The sequence below is a fragment of the Oncorhynchus mykiss genome, chromosome 5 (assembly GCF_057628025.1).
Source record: "Oncorhynchus mykiss isolate SJ-2025 chromosome 5, ASM5762802v1, whole genome shotgun sequence".
NCBI lineage: Eukaryota > Metazoa > Chordata > Actinopteri > Salmoniformes > Salmonidae > Oncorhynchus > Oncorhynchus mykiss.
Genome location: NC_143026.1, coordinates 57,413,030 through 57,431,888, shown reverse-complemented (window position 1 = coordinate 57,431,888; position 18,859 = coordinate 57,413,030). Strand labels below are relative to the sequence as shown.

General features: G+C 44.7%; 1 protein-coding gene across 2 annotated transcripts in view; it reads right to left on the bottom strand.

Annotated features, from left to right (window-relative positions):
- Positions 1–272: 272 nt before the first annotated feature.
- Positions 273–18,859, bottom strand: part of frem1b (Fras1 related extracellular matrix 1b) — a 60,889-nt gene continuing 42,302 nt past the window's right edge. For both annotated transcript variants that reach the window (XM_036977890.2, XM_090235300.1), the window contains 12 exons: positions 17,080–17,497; positions 14,396–14,606; positions 13,851–13,995; positions 13,196–13,325; positions 12,909–12,981; positions 12,609–12,758; positions 11,896–12,188; positions 11,545–11,592; positions 11,080–11,277; positions 1,364–1,482; positions 1,107–1,192; positions 273–1,010 (listed from right to left, as the gene is read on the bottom strand). In XM_036977890.2, coding sequence (XP_036833785.2) covers positions 793–1,010; positions 1,107–1,192; positions 1,364–1,482; positions 11,080–11,277; positions 11,545–11,592; positions 11,896–12,188; positions 12,609–12,758; positions 12,909–12,981; positions 13,196–13,325; positions 13,851–13,995; positions 14,396–14,606; positions 17,080–17,497 — 2,089 coding nt within the window. In that variant the 3' untranslated portion in view covers positions 273–792. The remainder of the gene's footprint in view (positions 1,011–1,106; positions 1,193–1,363; positions 1,483–11,079; positions 11,278–11,544; positions 11,593–11,895; positions 12,189–12,608; positions 12,759–12,908; positions 12,982–13,195; positions 13,326–13,850; positions 13,996–14,395; positions 14,607–17,079; positions 17,498–18,859) is intronic.

The window sequence follows — 18,859 nt, the reverse complement described above, 5'->3', positions numbered from 1 at the left end:
GCCTAAATGTTTGTCTTTTTTTGTTAATCAAGTGGTTTGAGCATTTTAATTCAATCCACAAATGTCCCAAATCACAACACAACAGTCTTCTAAAACATTTGCATTCATTTCAAAATCAGTTTGGAATGCATCAAAACAAGCTTGGAATGCATCAAAACAAGCCTGGAATGCATCAAAACAAGCCTGGAATGCATCAAAACAAGCTTGGAATGCAACAGTAATGCACATAAATGCACAGAGTATGTTAGAATAGTAGCAATGGTGAAAACACATTTTAGAAGATTCAAGGTTTTTATTATGAACACATTTACAGAGCAGCTTCAAGGTAAACTGTAAATAATAATTTTTAGAACTGAAACCTTTCGGTGTTTGAACTGAAGTACAACGTAGTACAATGTAGTACTGCAGTAATTGAGTTCCTACACCCCTCCCCCTAGAATAGCACCCACTTACAGTATATGGCGTATCTTTTGTCTGAAGGGTAATGTAGTTACATTGACATTTTCCTCCATAAAATAACTCCATATTATATTTGGGTCTCACTTTATTTGGATAGTCCTTTACAGGTGATATTTTGATTCCCAGATGATGAATAAACTCTCTGTCGACATGCAATAACTAGTAGGTTTGCCATGTATCCTTCAACCACCCTGGAAAACCAGCTGACGCTATCAATGATTCAGCTTGTGCTGAATTACTGTAGTTAAACATCTATAGCACACTACCCCAAATAAAATATTGCCAATATTTGTGTTGGTATTGCCCTTTAAGTGTGGTAATCCACATTCCTTTTCAGTGATTCTGTGCTGGCGATGAGCAAATGTATCTGCGTTCTGGTGCCGTGGTGCAGGTCATGGGTATCCATGTTTTCTGGCTTTGGGCTAACACACATGTGGATCTAGAGGCAGCACTCTCGGGCTGCTGCTCTTGGGCTCGGTCCCTCTTGAGTCTGGAGAATGACAGGGATCTGCCGTCCGTCCAGGTCCAATGTCCCGGGCTGCCTGACAGGCCTGTAAACATATGAAACAAGTATTCAGGAAAAATACAACTCTGTGTTCTGCTGTAAGATCATTTGCGAACAGAGAATGTAGCAATGTTCCCCTTACCGATCCAAAAGGCCTGTTTCCCAGCAAATTTCCATAACCAAGCCATGTCTTTTTTCGACTGGACACCTGTTAGATTGCTGTCAAACCTTAGAAAGAGCATTAAAAACAGAACATTAGTAGTTAATGCATAGGCGGATCACCTATCCTCCAGAACCAACAGAATGGCTAGAGTCTACTAAAGATATGCCTTATATAGCAGTAGCTTACTGCTTTTAACCTGGGCCTATAAGTAGTAGATGTAATGTAGCTCCCCTTACAGTAAGGTGCAGGCCCGTTGAGCACTGCTCCAGCTGGCCACGCCAAGGCTCAGGATGTAGCAGTGCCTCCTGTAGTGGCTCCAACCCGTGGGGCAGGAAGTGCTCACTGACCTCCCAGCCTGGGCCATACAGGGAAGGAAAGAAAGAATGAATGGATGTTCTAAACAGTGTTGTGTTCGAGACCGATTCAAGACCAGAGCAAATCAAGTCTGCGTCAAGATCGGAGGCGGGGGAGAGACAGAGTCAAGACAGAGACCGGGAGGGTGACACGGTGTCCGAGACCGAGTCAAGACAGAGACCGGGAGGGTGACAAGGTGTCCGAGACCGAGTCAAGACAGAGACCGGGAGGGTGACAAGGTGTCCGAGACCGAGTCAAGAAAAATGGGTCCAATTCAAGACCATGATTGCAATTTTGCCAAATCACCACTGTAATAAGAGTTCAAAATGTCCAGTATTTCTGTGTTCATATTTCAGAACAACATATGGATTCTCTAGACATTCAGAATAGTTAAAAATGCATATGGAGGGTAAATAGAGCCACTCTACAAATTTTTACTAACCCAAACACAGATAGTGAACAAGGTGCTTTCTACACCTTCAGAGAAGGGCTAAGCATTTATACAATAATTATTATAATAATATACAAATTATGATAACTATATTGTTATTTTCAATGATGTTCTGATTTAATCTCTTCGGTTTTTGTTGGTATAGGGTTAACATTCTCTATTGTACTACATGATTGATCAATCGTAATACATCCACTACACTACTTTGATACGCATCGGTATATGCAATGTGCCCACTGAAAAAAAAAGTGGGTATACGATTTATACCTGCATATACCCTCCACTACAGCGGTATAGTGGAGGGTATACGCAGGTATAAATCGTATACCCACTTTTTTTTTCAGTGGGCACTGCATATACTGATGCGTATCAAAGTAGTGTAGTGGATGTATTACGATTGATCAATCATGTAGTACAATAGAGAAATCATGTACAAAGTAGCCTACACAATTGCCATTTGTGTTTTAGAAAAAGTTCACCGCTACATGAGTGCGCTGGTATTACGGTTGCTGTCCTTCCAGAAACACAAACCTGTCACACACTGAAGGCCTATAGGTTCACCACTGAGCAAACATGTCTATAATAGATATCAAGGCTGTTAAAATATTCATGTTTCAAGAAAGGAGTGTACATATTTGGCCTGGCAAAGCGGTTTCGGCAAGAAATTCTGAATCCGAGACACTCAATATGTGGTCTCAAGACTGACCTACATAGGAATAGTTTATTTGATTATAACTACACTAAGACTCTTCTGGGCTTTGAGATTGCCAGTCAGTTCGTGTGTGTCCATCCAAAACATCCAACCAATGTTCCCTCAATTTTTTTCGGCACTGAGCAAATTTCAGGTTTACTGAGTGCAAACTTGACAATTGTGAAAATTCTGTGCAAGTTCCAGCGCACGTTTACTGTGAACACTGAGTCTGTACCTGCTTTCAGTTACAGCTTCAGACAGTGGTCAAGTAGGCTACTGTGGCTATTTGATCATAATGTAGGTCAACCAGTCAGCCTACCATTAAAAACAATGGGGAAAATGCATCCCATAACATTTTAACATGGAAATAGCTGTTCTATCATTCAGCCTACAGTAGCAGCCAATATGTGGTGTTCAACGTAGGCTTGATATTAACCTGTTAATCAACTTGTCCTTCAGACAAGGTGACTGAAAATGTTGTTGTGTTGTTTGATGCAAGAAACAACTTTACAAAATAAAAGGTGTCTAGAAATGTACACGTTTTGTGCTCTTGTAGAAAGCAATCAGTCCCCTATTGCTGACTACAAATGATCTATAACTGGGCAAATAACTCACTAACAAGCAAAGGATGTCACGGCCGTCCTCCTCTTCATCTGAAGAGGAGAGGCGAGATGGATCGGAAGACCAAAATGCGGCGTGGTAAGTGTCCATGGTAAATCTTTAATCAAGAAAGACTGAACACTATACAAACGAGTAACAAAAACAATAAACCAAATTCGACCGTGAAGCTACAAAATGAGACCTGTGCTGAAACAAGCCATCAACATAGACAATCACCCACAAACAAACAGTGCAACCCAGGCTACCTAAGTATGATTCTCAATCAGAGACAACTAATGACACCTGCCTCTGATTGAGAACCATACTAGGCCGAAAACATAGAAATGCCCCAAAACATAGAAAAACAAACATAGACTGCCCACCCAACTCACGCCCTGACCATACTAAATAAATACAAAACAACGGAAATAAAGGCCAGAACGTGACAAGGATATGATTTTTTTGCGTGCATACGTGGCTACATGCAGCTCTTGCTATGATCTCAAAACAAATCAAATCTAATTTTATTTGTCACATGCGCCGAATACAACAGGTGCAGTATACCTTACAGTGAGATGCTTACTTACAAGCCCTTAAACAAGAAAATACAACAAAAAAAGAAAGAGATACGAATAACAGATAATTAAAGAGCAACAGTAAATAACAATAGTGGGGCTACAGTGCCTTGCGAAAGTATTCGGCCCCCTTGAACTTTGCGACCTTTTGCCATATTTCAGGCTTCAAACATAAAGATATAAAACTGTATTTTTTTGTGAAGAATCAACAACAAGTGGGACACAATCATGAAGTGGAACAACATTTATTGGATATTTCAAACTTTTTTAACAAATCAAAAACTGAAAAATTGGGCGTGCAAAATTATTCAGCCCCTTTACTTTCAGTGCAGCAAACTCTCTCCAGAAGTTCAGTGAGGATCTCTGAATGATCCAATATTGACCTAAATGACTAATGATGATAAATACAATCCACCTGTGTGTAATCAAGTCTCCGTATAAATGCACCTGCACTGTGATAGTCTCAGAGGTCCGTTAAAAGCGCAGAGAGCATCATGAAGAACAAGGAACACACCAGGCAGGACCGAGATACTGTTGTGAAGAAGTTTAAAGCCGGATTTGGATACAAAAAGATTTCCCAAGCTTTAAACATCCCAAGGAGCACTGTGCAAGTGATAATATTGAAATGGAAGGAGTATCAGACCACTGCAAATCTACCAAGACCTGGCCGTCCCTCTAAACTTTCAGCTCATACAAGGAGAAGACTGATCAGAGATGCAGCCAAGAGGCCCATGATCACTCTGGATGAACTGCAGAGATCTACAGCTGAGGTGGGAGACTCTGTCCATAGGACAACAATCAGTCGTATATTGCACAAATCTGGCCTTTATGGAAGAGTGACAAGAAGAAAGCCATTTCTTAAAGATATCCATAAAAAGTGTTGTTTAAAGTTTGCCACAAGCCACCAGGGAGACACACCAAACATGTGGAAGAAGGTGCTCTGGTCAGATGAAACCAAAATTGAACTTTTTGGCAACAATGCAAAACGTTATGTTTGGCGTAAAAGCAACACAGCTGAACACACCATCCCCACTGTCAAACATGGTGGTGGCAGCATCATGGTTTGGGCCTGCTTTTCTTCAGCAGGGACAAGGAAGATGGTTAAAATTGATGGGAAGATGGATGGAGCCAAATACAGGACCATTCTGGAAGAAAACCTGATGGAGTCTGCAAAAGACCTGAGACTGGGACGGAGATTTGTCTTCCAACAAGACAATGATCCAAAACATAAAGCAAAATCTACAATGGAATGGTTCAAAAATAAACATATCCAGGTGTTAGAATGGCCAAGTCAAAGTCCAGACCTGAATCCAATCGAGAATCTGTGGAAAGAACTGAAAACTGCTGTTCACAAATGCTCTCCATCCAACCTCACTGAGCTCGAGCTGTTTTGCAAGGAGGAATGGGAAAAAATTTCAGTCTCTCGATGTGCAAAACTGATAGAGACATACCCCAAGCGACTTACAGCTGTAATCGCAGCAAAAGGTGGCACTACAAAGTATTAACTTAAGGGGGCTGAATAAATTTGCACGTCCAATTTTTCAGTTTTTGATTTGTTAAAAAAGTTTGAAATATCCAATAAATGTCGTTCCACTTCATGGTTGTGTCCCACTTGTTGTTGATTCTTCACAAAAAAATACAGTTTTATATCTATATGTTTGAAGCCTGAAATATGGCAAAAGGTCGCAAAGTTCAAGGGGGCCGAATACTTTCGCAAGGCACTGTATATACAGGGGGTACCGGTACAGAGTCAATGTGCAGGGGAACCGGTGTATACATAATAACAGAGAGTAGCAGCAGCGTTCCAGAGAGGTGATGAGCTGTTCAGGAGTCTTATGGTTTGGGGGTAGAAGCTATTTAGGAGCCTCTTGGACTTAGACATGGCGCTCCGGTACCGCTTGCAGTGAAAACAGTCTATGACTTGGGGGGCTGGAGTCTTTGACAATTTTTAGAGCCTTCCTCTGACACGGCCTGGTATAGAGGTCCTGGATGGCAGGAAGCTTGGCCCCGGTGATGTACTGGGCCATACGCATTACCCTCTGCAGTGCCTTGCGGTCAGAGGCCAGGCAGTGATGCAACCCGTCAGGATGCTCTTGATGGTGCAGCTGTACAACCCTTTGAGGATCTGAGGACCCATACCAAATCTTTTCAGTCTCCTGAGGGGGAATAGGTTTTGTCATGCCCTCTTCACACCTGTTTTGGTGTGCATGGACCATGTTAGTTTGTTGGTGATGTGGACGCCAAGGTACTTGAAGCTCTCAACCTACTCTACAACAGTCCATCGATGAGAATGGGGGCGTGCTCGGTCCTCCTTTTCCTGTAGTCCACAATCCTCTTCTTTGTCTTGATCGCATTGAGGGAAAGGTTGTTGTCCTTGAACCACACAGTCTCATTGTTGTCGGTGATCAGCCCTACCACTGGTGTGTCATCGGCAAACTTAACGATGGTGTTGGAGTCGTGCCTGGCCGTGCAGTCATGAGTGAACAGGGAGTACAGGAAGGGACTAAGCATGCACCCCTGAGGACCCCTTGTGTTGAGGATCAGCATGGCAGATGTGTTGTTACCTACCCTTAGCACCTGGGGGTGGCCCATCAGGAAGTCCAGGAACCAGTTGCAGAGGGAGGTGTTCATTGATGAGCTTTGAGGGCACTATGGTGTTGAATGCTAAGCTGTAGTCAATGAATAGCATTCTCACATAGGTGTTCCTTTTGTCCAGGTGGGAAAGGGCAGTGTGGAGTGCAATAGAGATTGCATCATATGTGGATCCGTTGGGGCGGTATGCAAATTGGAGTGGGTCTAGAGTTTCTGGGATAATGGTGTTGATGTGAGCCATTACCATCTTTTCAAAGCACTTCATGGCTGCAGACGTGAGTGCTATGGGTTGGTAGTCATTTAGGCAGGTTACCTTAGTGATCTTGGGCACAGGGACTATGGTGGTCTGCTTGAAATTTGTTGGTATTACAGACTCGGACAGGGAGAGGTTGAAAATATCAGTGAAGACACTTGCCAGTTGGTAAGCGCATGCTCAGAGTACACGTTCTGGTAATCCATCTGGCTCTGCGGCCTTGTGAATGTTGACCTGTTTAAAGGTCTTACTCACATTGGCTACAGAGAGCGTGATCACACAGTCGTCTGGAACAGCTGATGCTCTCATGCATGCTTCACTGTTATTTGCCTCAAAGCAAGCATAGAAGTAGTTTAGCTTGTCTGGTAGGCTCGTGTCAGTGGGCAGCTCGCGGCTGTGCTTCCCTCCGACGAGCGTTGGAGCCGGTGTAGTACGATTCAATCTTAGTCCTGTATTGACGCTTTGCCTGTTTGATGGTTCGTCGGAGGGCATAGGTGATTTCTTATAAGCGTCCGGGTTAGAGTCTCGTTCCTTGAAATCAGAAGCTCTACCCTTTAGCTCAGTGCGGATGTTGCCTGTAATCCATGGCTTCTGGTTGGGGTATGTACGTACGGTCACTGTGGGGATGACATCATTGATGCACTTACTGATGAAGTCAGTGACTGATGTGGTGTACTCATCAAAGCGATCGGAAGAATCCAAGAACATATTCCAATCTGTGCTAGCAAAACAGTCCTGTGGCTTAGCACCTGCATCATCTGACCACTTCCTTATTGAGTGAGTCAATGGTACTTCCTGCTTTAGTTTTTGCTTGTAAGTAGGAATCAGGAGGATAGAGTTATGGTCAGATTTGCCAAATGGAGGATGAGGGAGAGCTTTGTACGCATCTCTGAGTGTGGAGTAAAGGTGGTCTAGAGTTTTTTTCCCCTCTGGTTGCACATTTAACATGCTGGTAGAAATTAGGTAAAATGGATTTAAGTTTTCCTGCATTAAAGTCCCCGGCCACCAGGAGCGCCGCCTCTGGATGATCATTTTCTTGTTTGCGTATGGCCTTATACAGCTCGTTGAGTGCTGCTTTAGTGCCAGCATCGGTTTGTGGTGGTAAATACATAGCTACGAAAAATATAGATGAAAACTCTCTTAGTAAATAGTGTGGTCTACAGCTTATCATGAGATACTGTGGGATACAGCTTACCTCGAGACTTCCTTAATATTCGATTTCGTGCACCAGCTGTTATTTACAAATAGACACAGACCGCCACCCCTTGTCTTACCGGAGGCAGCTGTTCTATCTTGCTGATTCACCGAAAACCCAGCCAGCTGTATGCTATAAATGTCATCATTCAGCCACGACTCTGTGAAACATAAGACATTACAGTTCTTAATGTCCGGTTGGTACGATAGGCTTGATCGGAACATCCATTTTATTATCCAATGATTGCACGTTGGCTAATAGGACTGATGGTAGAGGGGGATTACTCACTCGCAGTCGGATCCTTACAAGGCACCCCGACCTACGTCCCCGATATCTCCATCTCTTCTTCATGCGAATGACGGGATTTGGGTCTTGTCGGGTGTCTGAAGTAAATTTTTAGCTTCCGACTTGTTAAAGAAACAAATCTCCGTCCAGTACGATGTGAGTGATCGCTATCCTGATATCCAGAAGCTCTTTTCAGTCATAAGAGACGGTGGCAGAAACATTATGTACAAAATAAGTTCCAAATGACGTGGAAAAACACACAATAGGTTAGGAGCCCGTAAAACGTCAGCCATCTCCTCCGGCGCCGTCTATCCATCTATCAGTAGCGGTGCGTGGGTAAAATTACTGGGGAAGCCAAGCCATCCACCACGCCAAATAAAAGCCATATTACAACCTGTGTTGTGAAAATTGTGTTGTTTGCTCAAAAAATCGGTTAATTCATATGCTTTGCGACCGTGATGTATAAGCCTAAAGGCCGAGACAATAAGAATACACAGTGGCAGAATACATTAAACCACACCTTTGTTTTGCCACAAAACCCAAATAGCGACCTCTGTCCAGTGAAGTCCACAAAGCATATTGCATGTACAGTAACAGACAGTTAGTTACATGACCTACAGCGTGGTCAAGCAAGTTAATGTTTCCCACATTTTCGGACCCCTAAACAACTATTGATTTAAAACCACAGAGGGTAACCGCAAGTCGCAAAGAAAACAAGAGCGGCCTCCACTATTCCAGCGCCATTTCAACATTATCAAATCACCTCAGCTTAGTCCAACACAGTGACAAATTAAAAGATACCAAAAACTATTTAGTCCAATCAACGTAAGCTAAATATTATGTGGCTGTCCAGGTTCTGATTTCTGTGTGCGTGTGTGTGTGTGTGTGTGTGCGTGTGTGTGTGTGTGTGTGTGCATTCGTGCAAGTAGAAAAACATGTTGACTCACCCTACCTGTAGAGAAAAGCCAATGCCATCCTCCTCTCTTTCATGTTGATGAAATGGTATATCACTCTGTCAAACACTACACACTTTTAGTTTTTGTTGTCCTAGGCTACCTGGTTAAAATGTTTGCTCTCTAGCCTAAATTCCAGTCATAGGCAACCTTAGCTAGTTAACATTAGCCTTCTACATCTAGCTACATATTAAACTTCCATCCTCCCAGTGTATGAGTGTATGAATTAATGGTTGGATCAGAATTGACGTTATCATCATTGTCCAGTACGGAGAATTAAGTAAAACCATGAGTCCAAATCCCTATCTCCATCCATGGCTAATTTAGGAAAGAGAAAATAGCTACAAGATGCTACAATTCAAGTTTTTCTGTCAATGACATGCTCTCAAAAGGATTTGATAGGAGAATCGCCAAATCCAAGCTGGCTTCCCATGACACTTTTTTTAGGTGCACCAGGACCATTCCCCAGTTGCGCTCGCTTAGTTTAGCTCAATGTTGATTGGCTCATTTTGCCTACTTTTTTTGTCAAAGGAGGCCAGATGCTTGCTGGCTTCCCTTGCGTTCAATGCTAGGGGCGGCAACAATGTCATACTCATTTGGACCAGACAACATCAGATAGATGGCCTACACGTAGAGAGACAGAGGGGGGCGCTGTTTCGCTCGCTCGGATGCTTTCTCCTGTGAGATACATTCAATCTCTTGCGAATTGAAGGAAAATGATGAAACAGAGAGATGAAAGAAATGATTAAATGTTTTTAAAAAAGTAATTGTTGGTAAAAAAAAAATTGGGAAGCCTGGCTTCCCTTGGCATCCAAGAATACACACCACTGCCAATACATGATTACCGCATATTGGCTTTACATGAATTGCCCTGCCAATATATTGTTGTTCAGGCCATTTAAAAACATAAATGTTTCAAATTTGAGGTAGGCTATATGATTACACTAGTAATAGATCCGTTATTGTACACAGCTGAGTGAGCATACATTTAAATAATTTGCTTTTTATTTTATTGGGCTGATGGTGCCTGCATCAGATGGTCAGTCTCAGCGGAGGGAGAGAACAGCAGACTGAGGGTCTGTCTCTTAACGTCCCTCCACTCTCCCTTTCCTCCACTGACACTGACCAAAAAGGGGCACAGTCTTCCAGCTGATGGCAAAACTCGAGTCACACCGCATTATCTTTGCCTCATGCACAAATTCATGTCGTTACTCACATGAACAGAGAAAAGTGAAATATTCCTCAATATTAAAAATGACCCAAGCTGCTAATAATAACAACGTAAGCCTATAGATACACTTTCCTACTCATTAATTACCGCTGCACTGCTTGTTGTAGCGCTGAGTGGAAATAGGAAGAATGTGCATTTTATGGCTTTTTAAAGTGTTGAATACAAAATGTTGACAGTGCTGAGTAAGAACTTAAACATGAACTCACTCATAAAAACAGCAGCTCGTTGCTGTATACATTGACAGTCTCTCTCTAGTCATGGTTTTAAACGTTTTCAAATCTCACAGTATCAACTTCTCTGTAGCTTTCTTTTATGCCTGCTACTTTATTGCAGACACGGTAATCTGAGCCATCCGATTGGCCAGCGGTAAACCTAAAGTGCACTTGATTTGCTCTCTGGGTCCTGTGCAAAGGAAGAGTTTGAACCTTCAGACACATGAAATGGTTCAAAATGGCAATCGTTCACATATCCGGTTCGCAGGGCCAGGGCAGCTGACTTGGGTGCACCTACCGTCAGCAGCCTGAGAAAAATTGTTTAAAAAATAGGAACACAATGCTTTATCGTTGTTTTTTAACTGAAATGTTTGGCGATCGACTAGGAATGCCTTGAAATACGATCGACCAGGTTGGGTGACCACTGCTCTAGAAAGTTTAGTGAAGTTCAATCTTGTGCTTCTCTCTGTGGGCTAATATTTCTGGGCAGCAGTCCTGGGGAGCTGCATGGCAGGACTAGTACCCCACTAGCTCCCCTTTAGTTAAAACAATGCCCTCACCTTGCGCTGTCGACCAGCCTTGTGTTGTTTGGGCGAGGGTACAGGGGCATCATCCCGGGGGGCATCCCCCACCCTCACCTCCCTGTGGCCAGACCAGCTCCAGATGGGGATCACCTGGAGGTCCGGGTGCACCTGGGGGATGGGCTCTGGAATCGGCAGCCTCCTTTCCTCTAGTCTCAGTGGGGTGAGTGCATGGAACTAGTGGAGAGTGGGGACACAATAAAATGTGACACACGGTGACACATATATACAGTCAACTCCCTGATAAATGCAACAGCTTGACCCTGTTTGTGGCAATGAGAACTAAACCAGAGCACGCCGTTATCATGAGAAATTCAAAACAATGTTCAGACATTTGGACTGGAAAGGTATATTGCTCTTAGGTAGCGAGTGCAATTATCAGGAGTGGACTGACCGCTCTCATTCCAAAGTTGTGAGGTTTACAGTATATGGAAAAGTCTTTACCGTCCAGACTTTCTCTTCACTCTTTCTCCTGACACCTGCATGAAGGACCTAGAATCACAAAGGAGAGACATAGCTAACATGCAGTATAGATGCTGGCACTATTCATAAAACCACTAGGTTGAATTTGACATATTCCCTTCAGGAGAAATTCCACAACCAATCAATGGTAAATTGCAAGTTTACGCCTGGCTTCGACAACTCTCTTCCGCAGACATCATTTGAATATCAATAAACCGCCAAAGCTTAACATCAGTTTCTCAAAAAATAAATGCTAAAAGTCAACATTGTGTTGTTGATTGTAATCGTTGTGCTGGGCTCCAATCAAGTACTTGGTGAAACTCGGAGGCTCACCGTGCGACTGTTGCTGTTACTGTTGCTGCTGCTCTGCAGTCTGAGTTGTCTGGTGGCCTGGCTGTGAAACGGAGTAGCCTGATCCTGGGGCTCCCCCTCTCCATCCCCATAGTCAAGGAAGGGCCTCCGGTTGGGCACGTCCCCCCTTGGTGGATGGGGGCGGCCCTCCCACAGCAGGTCTGTTTCAATGTCAGTGACGTGCTCCTCTAGCTGTGGGGACTGGGGGACGTGAGCGGTTGAAGGTACTCCTTTTTCATCTGCCTCAGCCCTCAGGTCCTCTGGGTCACACATTCCTGTAGAGAGAGAATGCGAGACAGAGCGACAGCGAAACCAGGGTCATGTTCATTAGGGCACACAACGGAAAACATTTCAAACTGTTTTGCAGTGTAAAATAAAAATGAGCGTTTCTTATTGGACAATTCCACGTAGTTCCTTCCTGTTTCAGTCTGCTTTCTTCCGTTCGGCGCTTAATGAACATGACCCTGGATTGGGCACATTCAGGTCGGGCCTCCTTGTCATAAGGAATCTCAGACATCACACATGCATGACATTTAAAAACCACTCTGCATGAGTATATCAAATGTCCTAATTAACCATAGGCAACATGCACCCTCTGCTGCCTAGGAAGGCTTACAGCAAGTCCGAGTACAGAGCATCAGAACGCAGCCCTCAACTGTATTATATAACCAATCACTGAATCATTCTTAACTCGCCTCCTCTAGGATCCACTATCTCCACACTGGCTGAGTTCCTCTGACCCAGAACAGTGTTCTTGGGGCCATTCAGAATCACTGTGAACGTCTCATGGTTTTCTTCCAGGCCGTCGTCTTTCAGGTAAATGTTCCAGGTTTTCACGCTGACTCCTAATCAGTCATATAGGGAGAGAGAAGAGGAGGTAGCCATATCAACTAATAACATTATTATAGGTATATCAACTAAACCCCCCCCCCCCCCCCCACACACACACACACAGGAGCAGGGTTGGCCACTCTTTGATGTGGATCATCACAGACCTGGATCGAACTGGATCAGACTTGCCGTGCTGTGGGTGAAATCTTTCCCCACCTTGGCAGTACCATCTTCCACCTGAAAACAGAGAAAGAGGGGTTGACATTCTTCGACTTAGATTCAAGTCCCATTCAATTCAACGTATACAACTGTGCCACCAGACATTGTTTTTCAAGGTCAATTCAATATGAGTGAGTAGGACTGTTAACCCTTGACCCTAGCTGCTCTAGTCCACAGCTTGGCTGTTCAGTTGACTGGTGTGAGTTGTGTTCAGGACACCACTCTACTGCACCTGAATAGCAATGTAGGCCGGGTCCATGCTTTTCCCACTGCGCGTCAGCTGCACCTGCAGCATGCCTGCGTTCTCACACACCCGGTAACACGTAGCCGACAGCTCCACCCGAGACCAAGTCAGCTGCAGTCTGCAAGACAGGCCACAGGTGCGGTCAAGAGTGAACAGGAGAGGTCAAGCGTGGCTAGACTCCTCTTTATTTTATCCTCGTTCCATCTGTATGTGCTTCAGCCAACTCTGAGTATCATTGTCATACCATTGACAATACAGTATGTACAGACCTGGGAACAGTTTCTTTTTTTTTTACATGGCATCAGTCATGACATTTGGGAAGATTCTAAGCTGTGTGTGAATCGGTCTATTGTACCCACTATAACTGTGCATAGAAATTGCCCACCTCCAAATGTAACTATGTAGTATAAAGCAGTGTCTCTCAACCTTTTTTGTATCGTGAACTGTTTACTTACCAGCCCTTTCCCAAAAATGCAGAATTAAAAAGTATGAAAATATTTGATTAAATTGTTTTATTTTTTATTATATCGCAATAAAATAACAATAACGAGGCTATATACACGAAGTACCGGTACCGAGTCAATGTGCAGGGTTACGAGGTAGTTGAGGGTAATACTGTATGTACCAATGGAATAAAGCCTACATTTCCGGCAGCATGGTGTTTCCCGCGGGGTCAGTGACACGGAACTCAAAGCTGTCCCCTGTCACCTCCATGTCGGTGGGGATGACATAGAGCACGGCGCGCTGCTCCAAATCCCTCTGGGTGAAGCGTCCTTTGATGTACGCCCCTAGGCAAACACAAAGAACGGGGGAAAAGCTGTCACCACACTGCACAGTGCCCACATCAACTACAGAACACTTTACTATAACCCGGATGTATTCACTACTACTCAAGCTCATTTCCTGTCAGGTACTGTACTTTCAAATGGCACCAATATGTGCTTTGTATCCACAAGACTGTAACATGTACTATACACCTTTCTTGAAGGTACAATCTAGATATTTGACTGAACACACAATATCCTCAAAACCTACCACCTCTCACTCAACATACCCAGGTAAGTATATTAAGTTCATTTCAAGTAAAACATTTTTTTTTTAAATGTAATCACCAAAAATGGAAGTAATTAATCTAATTTCCCCTCTGTTTATCTATAAAGTTGATACAATTCGAAGAAAAGGAGCTACCGGTGAGGGAGTTCTCTAGGTAGCCGAAGTGAGGCGGCCGTGTGATGGTGAACTCCAGTTCCTGGGTGGGACTGTCGGGGTCAGAGGCCTGGAGGTCACGTGACGTGATGTAGATGCCTTGCTTGTCCCCTGGTCCCCCTGAGAGGTTCTCCACTGTACTGGGGATCCTCTTGGTCACCAGGCTGGGGGGATTCCTGTCCACATGCTCCACCTAGAGGTGGACAAGGTCGTGCTCATTAGCAGAGAGAACAGTCTATGACTTGGGTGGCTGGAGTCTTTGACAATTTCTAGGGCCTTCCTCTGACACGCCTGGTATAGAGGTCATGTATGGCAGGATGTACTGGGCCGTACGCACTACCCTCTGTAGCTCCTTGCGGTCGGATGCCGAGCAGATGCCGTACCAAGCAGTGATACAGCCAGTCAAGGTGCTCTAAATGGTGCAGCTGTAAGAACCTTTTGAGGATCTGAGGGCCCATACCAAATCTTTTCAGCCAATACTGGTCCTGGAGACCCACATGTTGCGCAGGCTTTTGTTCCTGCCCAGCACTAACAAACACAACTGATTAAACTGATCAAGGTCTTGGTGATCAGCTGGTTAGTTGAATCAAGTGTGCTAGAGGTGGGCTGGAACAAAAACCTGCACACTGTGTGGGTCTCCATGACCAGTGATAGTGACCACAGTAAATCTACTGTCACCCGCACTTCTATCAATAGGCCAGAAGAGGGTGCTCTGATTACGTCTCATGACAAAATGACCGTTTGGTCGTTGAGTATCTTAATTCCACTGTAGGAGACAGCAAGTCTTCATAGACGCAATTATTTAAAAAAGCGTATTGTGTTCTGGTACGTTATTTTTTGTAAAACATCAGACAGAAAAAATTTGGACATTGTTTGGCCCAAATAAAGTCCTCTCTGATTGCATACAGAGAAGAATTATAGAGAAATAAGGACTAATATATTAAGGATATAAGTGATAGTTATTTACAGAACATGTTATCATGCACTACCTGTACTATAGCCTCGGGGGTCCTCCACTTGTGAGGTCTGTTGTAGATATTATTCATGATGCTAGTGCCACTGTACTGAACGCATGGTACAGTCTTAACGGGGCCAGAGGTTGAGCAGTTAGAGGAGCGGACCTGCGTTGTTTAGCTCACGGTGGCGTAGCGCGGCTCTAGCCAAGTGACAGACAGAGTGTCTCTCTAGACCGAAGGGGACATTTGCTGGCCAGGCTGCCTCACCTGTGCCTGCCTACGACCCCCACCCACACCCACACACACTGAGGCCCATGGCAGGGTGGGCTGGCCAGCAAGTTATCCGCCTGGCTGACCGGGTTCAGCTCTAGAATATGTGAGTGCATGGCGGGCCACAGGAGAGGGGAGGCACGAGGAACACAGTGTCACAGCAGCAGCCTCATCCACCTGGCCAGAACAGCCCAGCAGGCTGACAGTTTAGTATGCAACACTGTAGGGAGGCCTGGGTTAACTCTCTCCTCTCTCCCTGTCTGAGTGAATACCTCCACAAAGATAGCTCATGGTGAAATCATTGCTTGTGGGAAGAAGAAGATACATGATTGGTAGTTTGGATATTATTCATCTTTCCATCCCTTTATTTCCCTAACATTTTGTTCTCCCTTTTAAACTTTATTTCCGTTGCAAATGAAAGCCGCAAACGTGTACATCTGTGTACTGTATGTCTGGTGACACTGTATGCTTAGAAGCCTGGGTTCATATTCACAACGCGTCTGAGAGTAGGAATGCTGATCTAGGATCAGGTCCTTCATGTCCATGTACACTGAGTGCACAGAAACACTGTGCAAGAACACTTTCCTAATATTGAGTTTGCAACCCCCTTTCGCCCTCAGAACAGCCTCAATTCATCGGGGCATGGACTTTACAAGGCGTCGAAAGCGTTCCACAGGAAGCCATGTTGACTCCAATGCTTCCCACAGATGTGTCAAGTTTTCTGGATGTCCTTTGGGTGGTGGACCATTCTTGATACACAAGGGAAACTGTTGAGTGTGTAAAACCCAGCAGCGTTGCAGTTCTTGACACACTCAAACCTGGCACTTACTACCATACCCCATTCAAAAGGCACTTAAATGTTTTGTCTTGCCCATTCACCCTCTGAATGGTACACATACACAATCCATGTCTCAAATGTCTCAAGGCTTGAAGAGCCTTCTTTAACCTGTCTCCTCCCCTTCATCTACACTGATTGAAGTGGATTAAACAAGTGACACCAATAAGTAGCTTTCACCTGGATTCCCCTGGTCAGTCGGTCATGGAAAGTGTTCCTGATGTTTTGTACACTCAGTGTATGTTATAGCAAGGTTTATTTCAGCTTGAACACATTCACAGCTAAAAGCTGAGTTACAGTACACAGACAAAAAGGAAATCAAAATGAGAAGATCTTAGGGGACTGGAGCCGTTCGGGACTGGAGTGAGGGAGGGAGCATTGTATAATAAGGATCTAAAAGGTGTAACTGGTCCTAGATCAGCGCTTATATTCTGAGACACTTTCAACCTTTTTTTGATTTTTGATTTATTTTACTAATTGGTATTTTTACCAGTCAAATCAGATCTTTTTTCAGAGCTGATCTGATTGGTCAAAAGACCAATAAGATCAGAATTACGTCCCTGGCATACAAGATTTGCCGAAGTATAAAAACCAGTAAAGCCCACCTGTATTGTGAAGACCAGCGGCTCCTCCTTCAGCTGTCCATACTCCAGGTATCCTCTGTTAGTACCATCAGACGGCATCAGACTAAACCTGTCAATCTGGGCCAGGCTGCCCTGGTAGTGCTGGTAAGCCAGGTCCATGTTGTTGATATCAGTCTGGGTAAAACAAGGTAATGTCAGTGGGTACCCCTTGAGGAGCAGCTTGCCGTACTGCGGGGGCTGGGTGAGGGCATAGCTCAGGTTCCCCACAGCAGTATCTGGGTCGGTGAGCTCCAGGTGGTCTGGTGTGATGGACTTCACCGCTCCCTCTGTCAGTTGGAGGCCGGTGTTGCGGTTGAGGGACGGCGGGATCCGGTCACTGTGTTCTATGGTGAAGTGCAGGGAGCCGCTGCGGGAGCTGATGCCGTTGGTGACGACGAAGCTGTGGGGAGGAAATGGAAAAGTGGATGGATGAAGTTTGGTTATTGGCATGTAGTTAGGCGTATACATTTATATAGGCACGTAGTTGGGTTTTGTGGTTTTGCTGTGGGCTGCTGCGGTGACGTGTCCATTAAAACACAGGAGACAGAGGTACAGTTCAAAGGGCAGATGCCAACTCGTGGACAGCTTGTATAACAGCAAAAGATGGATGGGGAAAGTGTGCAAATTTAATAAGTAATCGGGCCATTTTTTGCATGATGCCACTGGCAAACACGATCTGTATGATAGAAAGTAATTAGCTACAGAATTGAAAAATAACTACCAAAATTAATATAATCTCAGTGATCTAAAAACATAAAATTCATCACATTATTCACTGATGAGGCTAGCTTTATTACAGATCCAATTTAAAAAGGCAATAAGTCAATCATAAGGGCCCCTTTCCCATTTTCAAGCTGGTTGAGTCTTGTTGTGTGCTCACAGACTAGTCCATGGCTCACCACATGCTACAGTGACAATGTACTGGAGCTGAAATGGGGACAGTGGTTTGTGTGTGTGTGTGTGTGTGGACAGATTTTAGCCCTCGTTCAACCCTCTGCCAAGTCAATCTGCCTCTCACACACACAGCCCTGCAGCTGAGAACTGCCCTAGGCTCCACCAGCCACCACGAACAACACACTGGCCACCACACACACACACACACACACACACACAGGTCCCCCTCTCTAAGCCAAACCGGTGCAACATCTGTCCCATATTTGCTAGGTAATTGTTCCCAGAGATGCCTGTCTGTACTCTGTACACTCCTTTTCTGGCCGCCATGGCAACCGATGCCAGCCGGCATTATCATTCTCCTAATAATGCCCATTCATCATCCGCTGTCACGGTGACCAGAAGAGGGGGGCATAGAAAACACCTTCTGCCTGGGGCCTGGGCCAGGCCCCTGCTCTGACGCACAGGTGTGTGCTCAGGTGTGGCCCCATCTGAGGCGCCAACCGCTGCCATCACACACTGCCACCAGTCCCCCTCCAAATGGAACATTCTGTATCACACACCAATACAGCGTGCGCTCATACACATAGGTTTGACCAGAACCAAGTAGAACCCAGTAGAAATAGTCACAGTTAAATAGATGGATGCTTTGGATCTAAGGATGTGGTTAGTTTGTATTTGAGTGCTGAGAAGCGGGTAGATAACATGGCTGATTGCTCTATTGGGTTCAATGTGTCAGTTAAGAAATACCAGTACTGCTGCCCCATGCTGGACGGCTATCACCTCCCTCTTTGGCAGAGAGCATTGGCAGTGTGTGTGCCCCCACTAAAGCGCTCCCCCCTCTCATCTCCTCTCAACCTCGGCTGGCTTG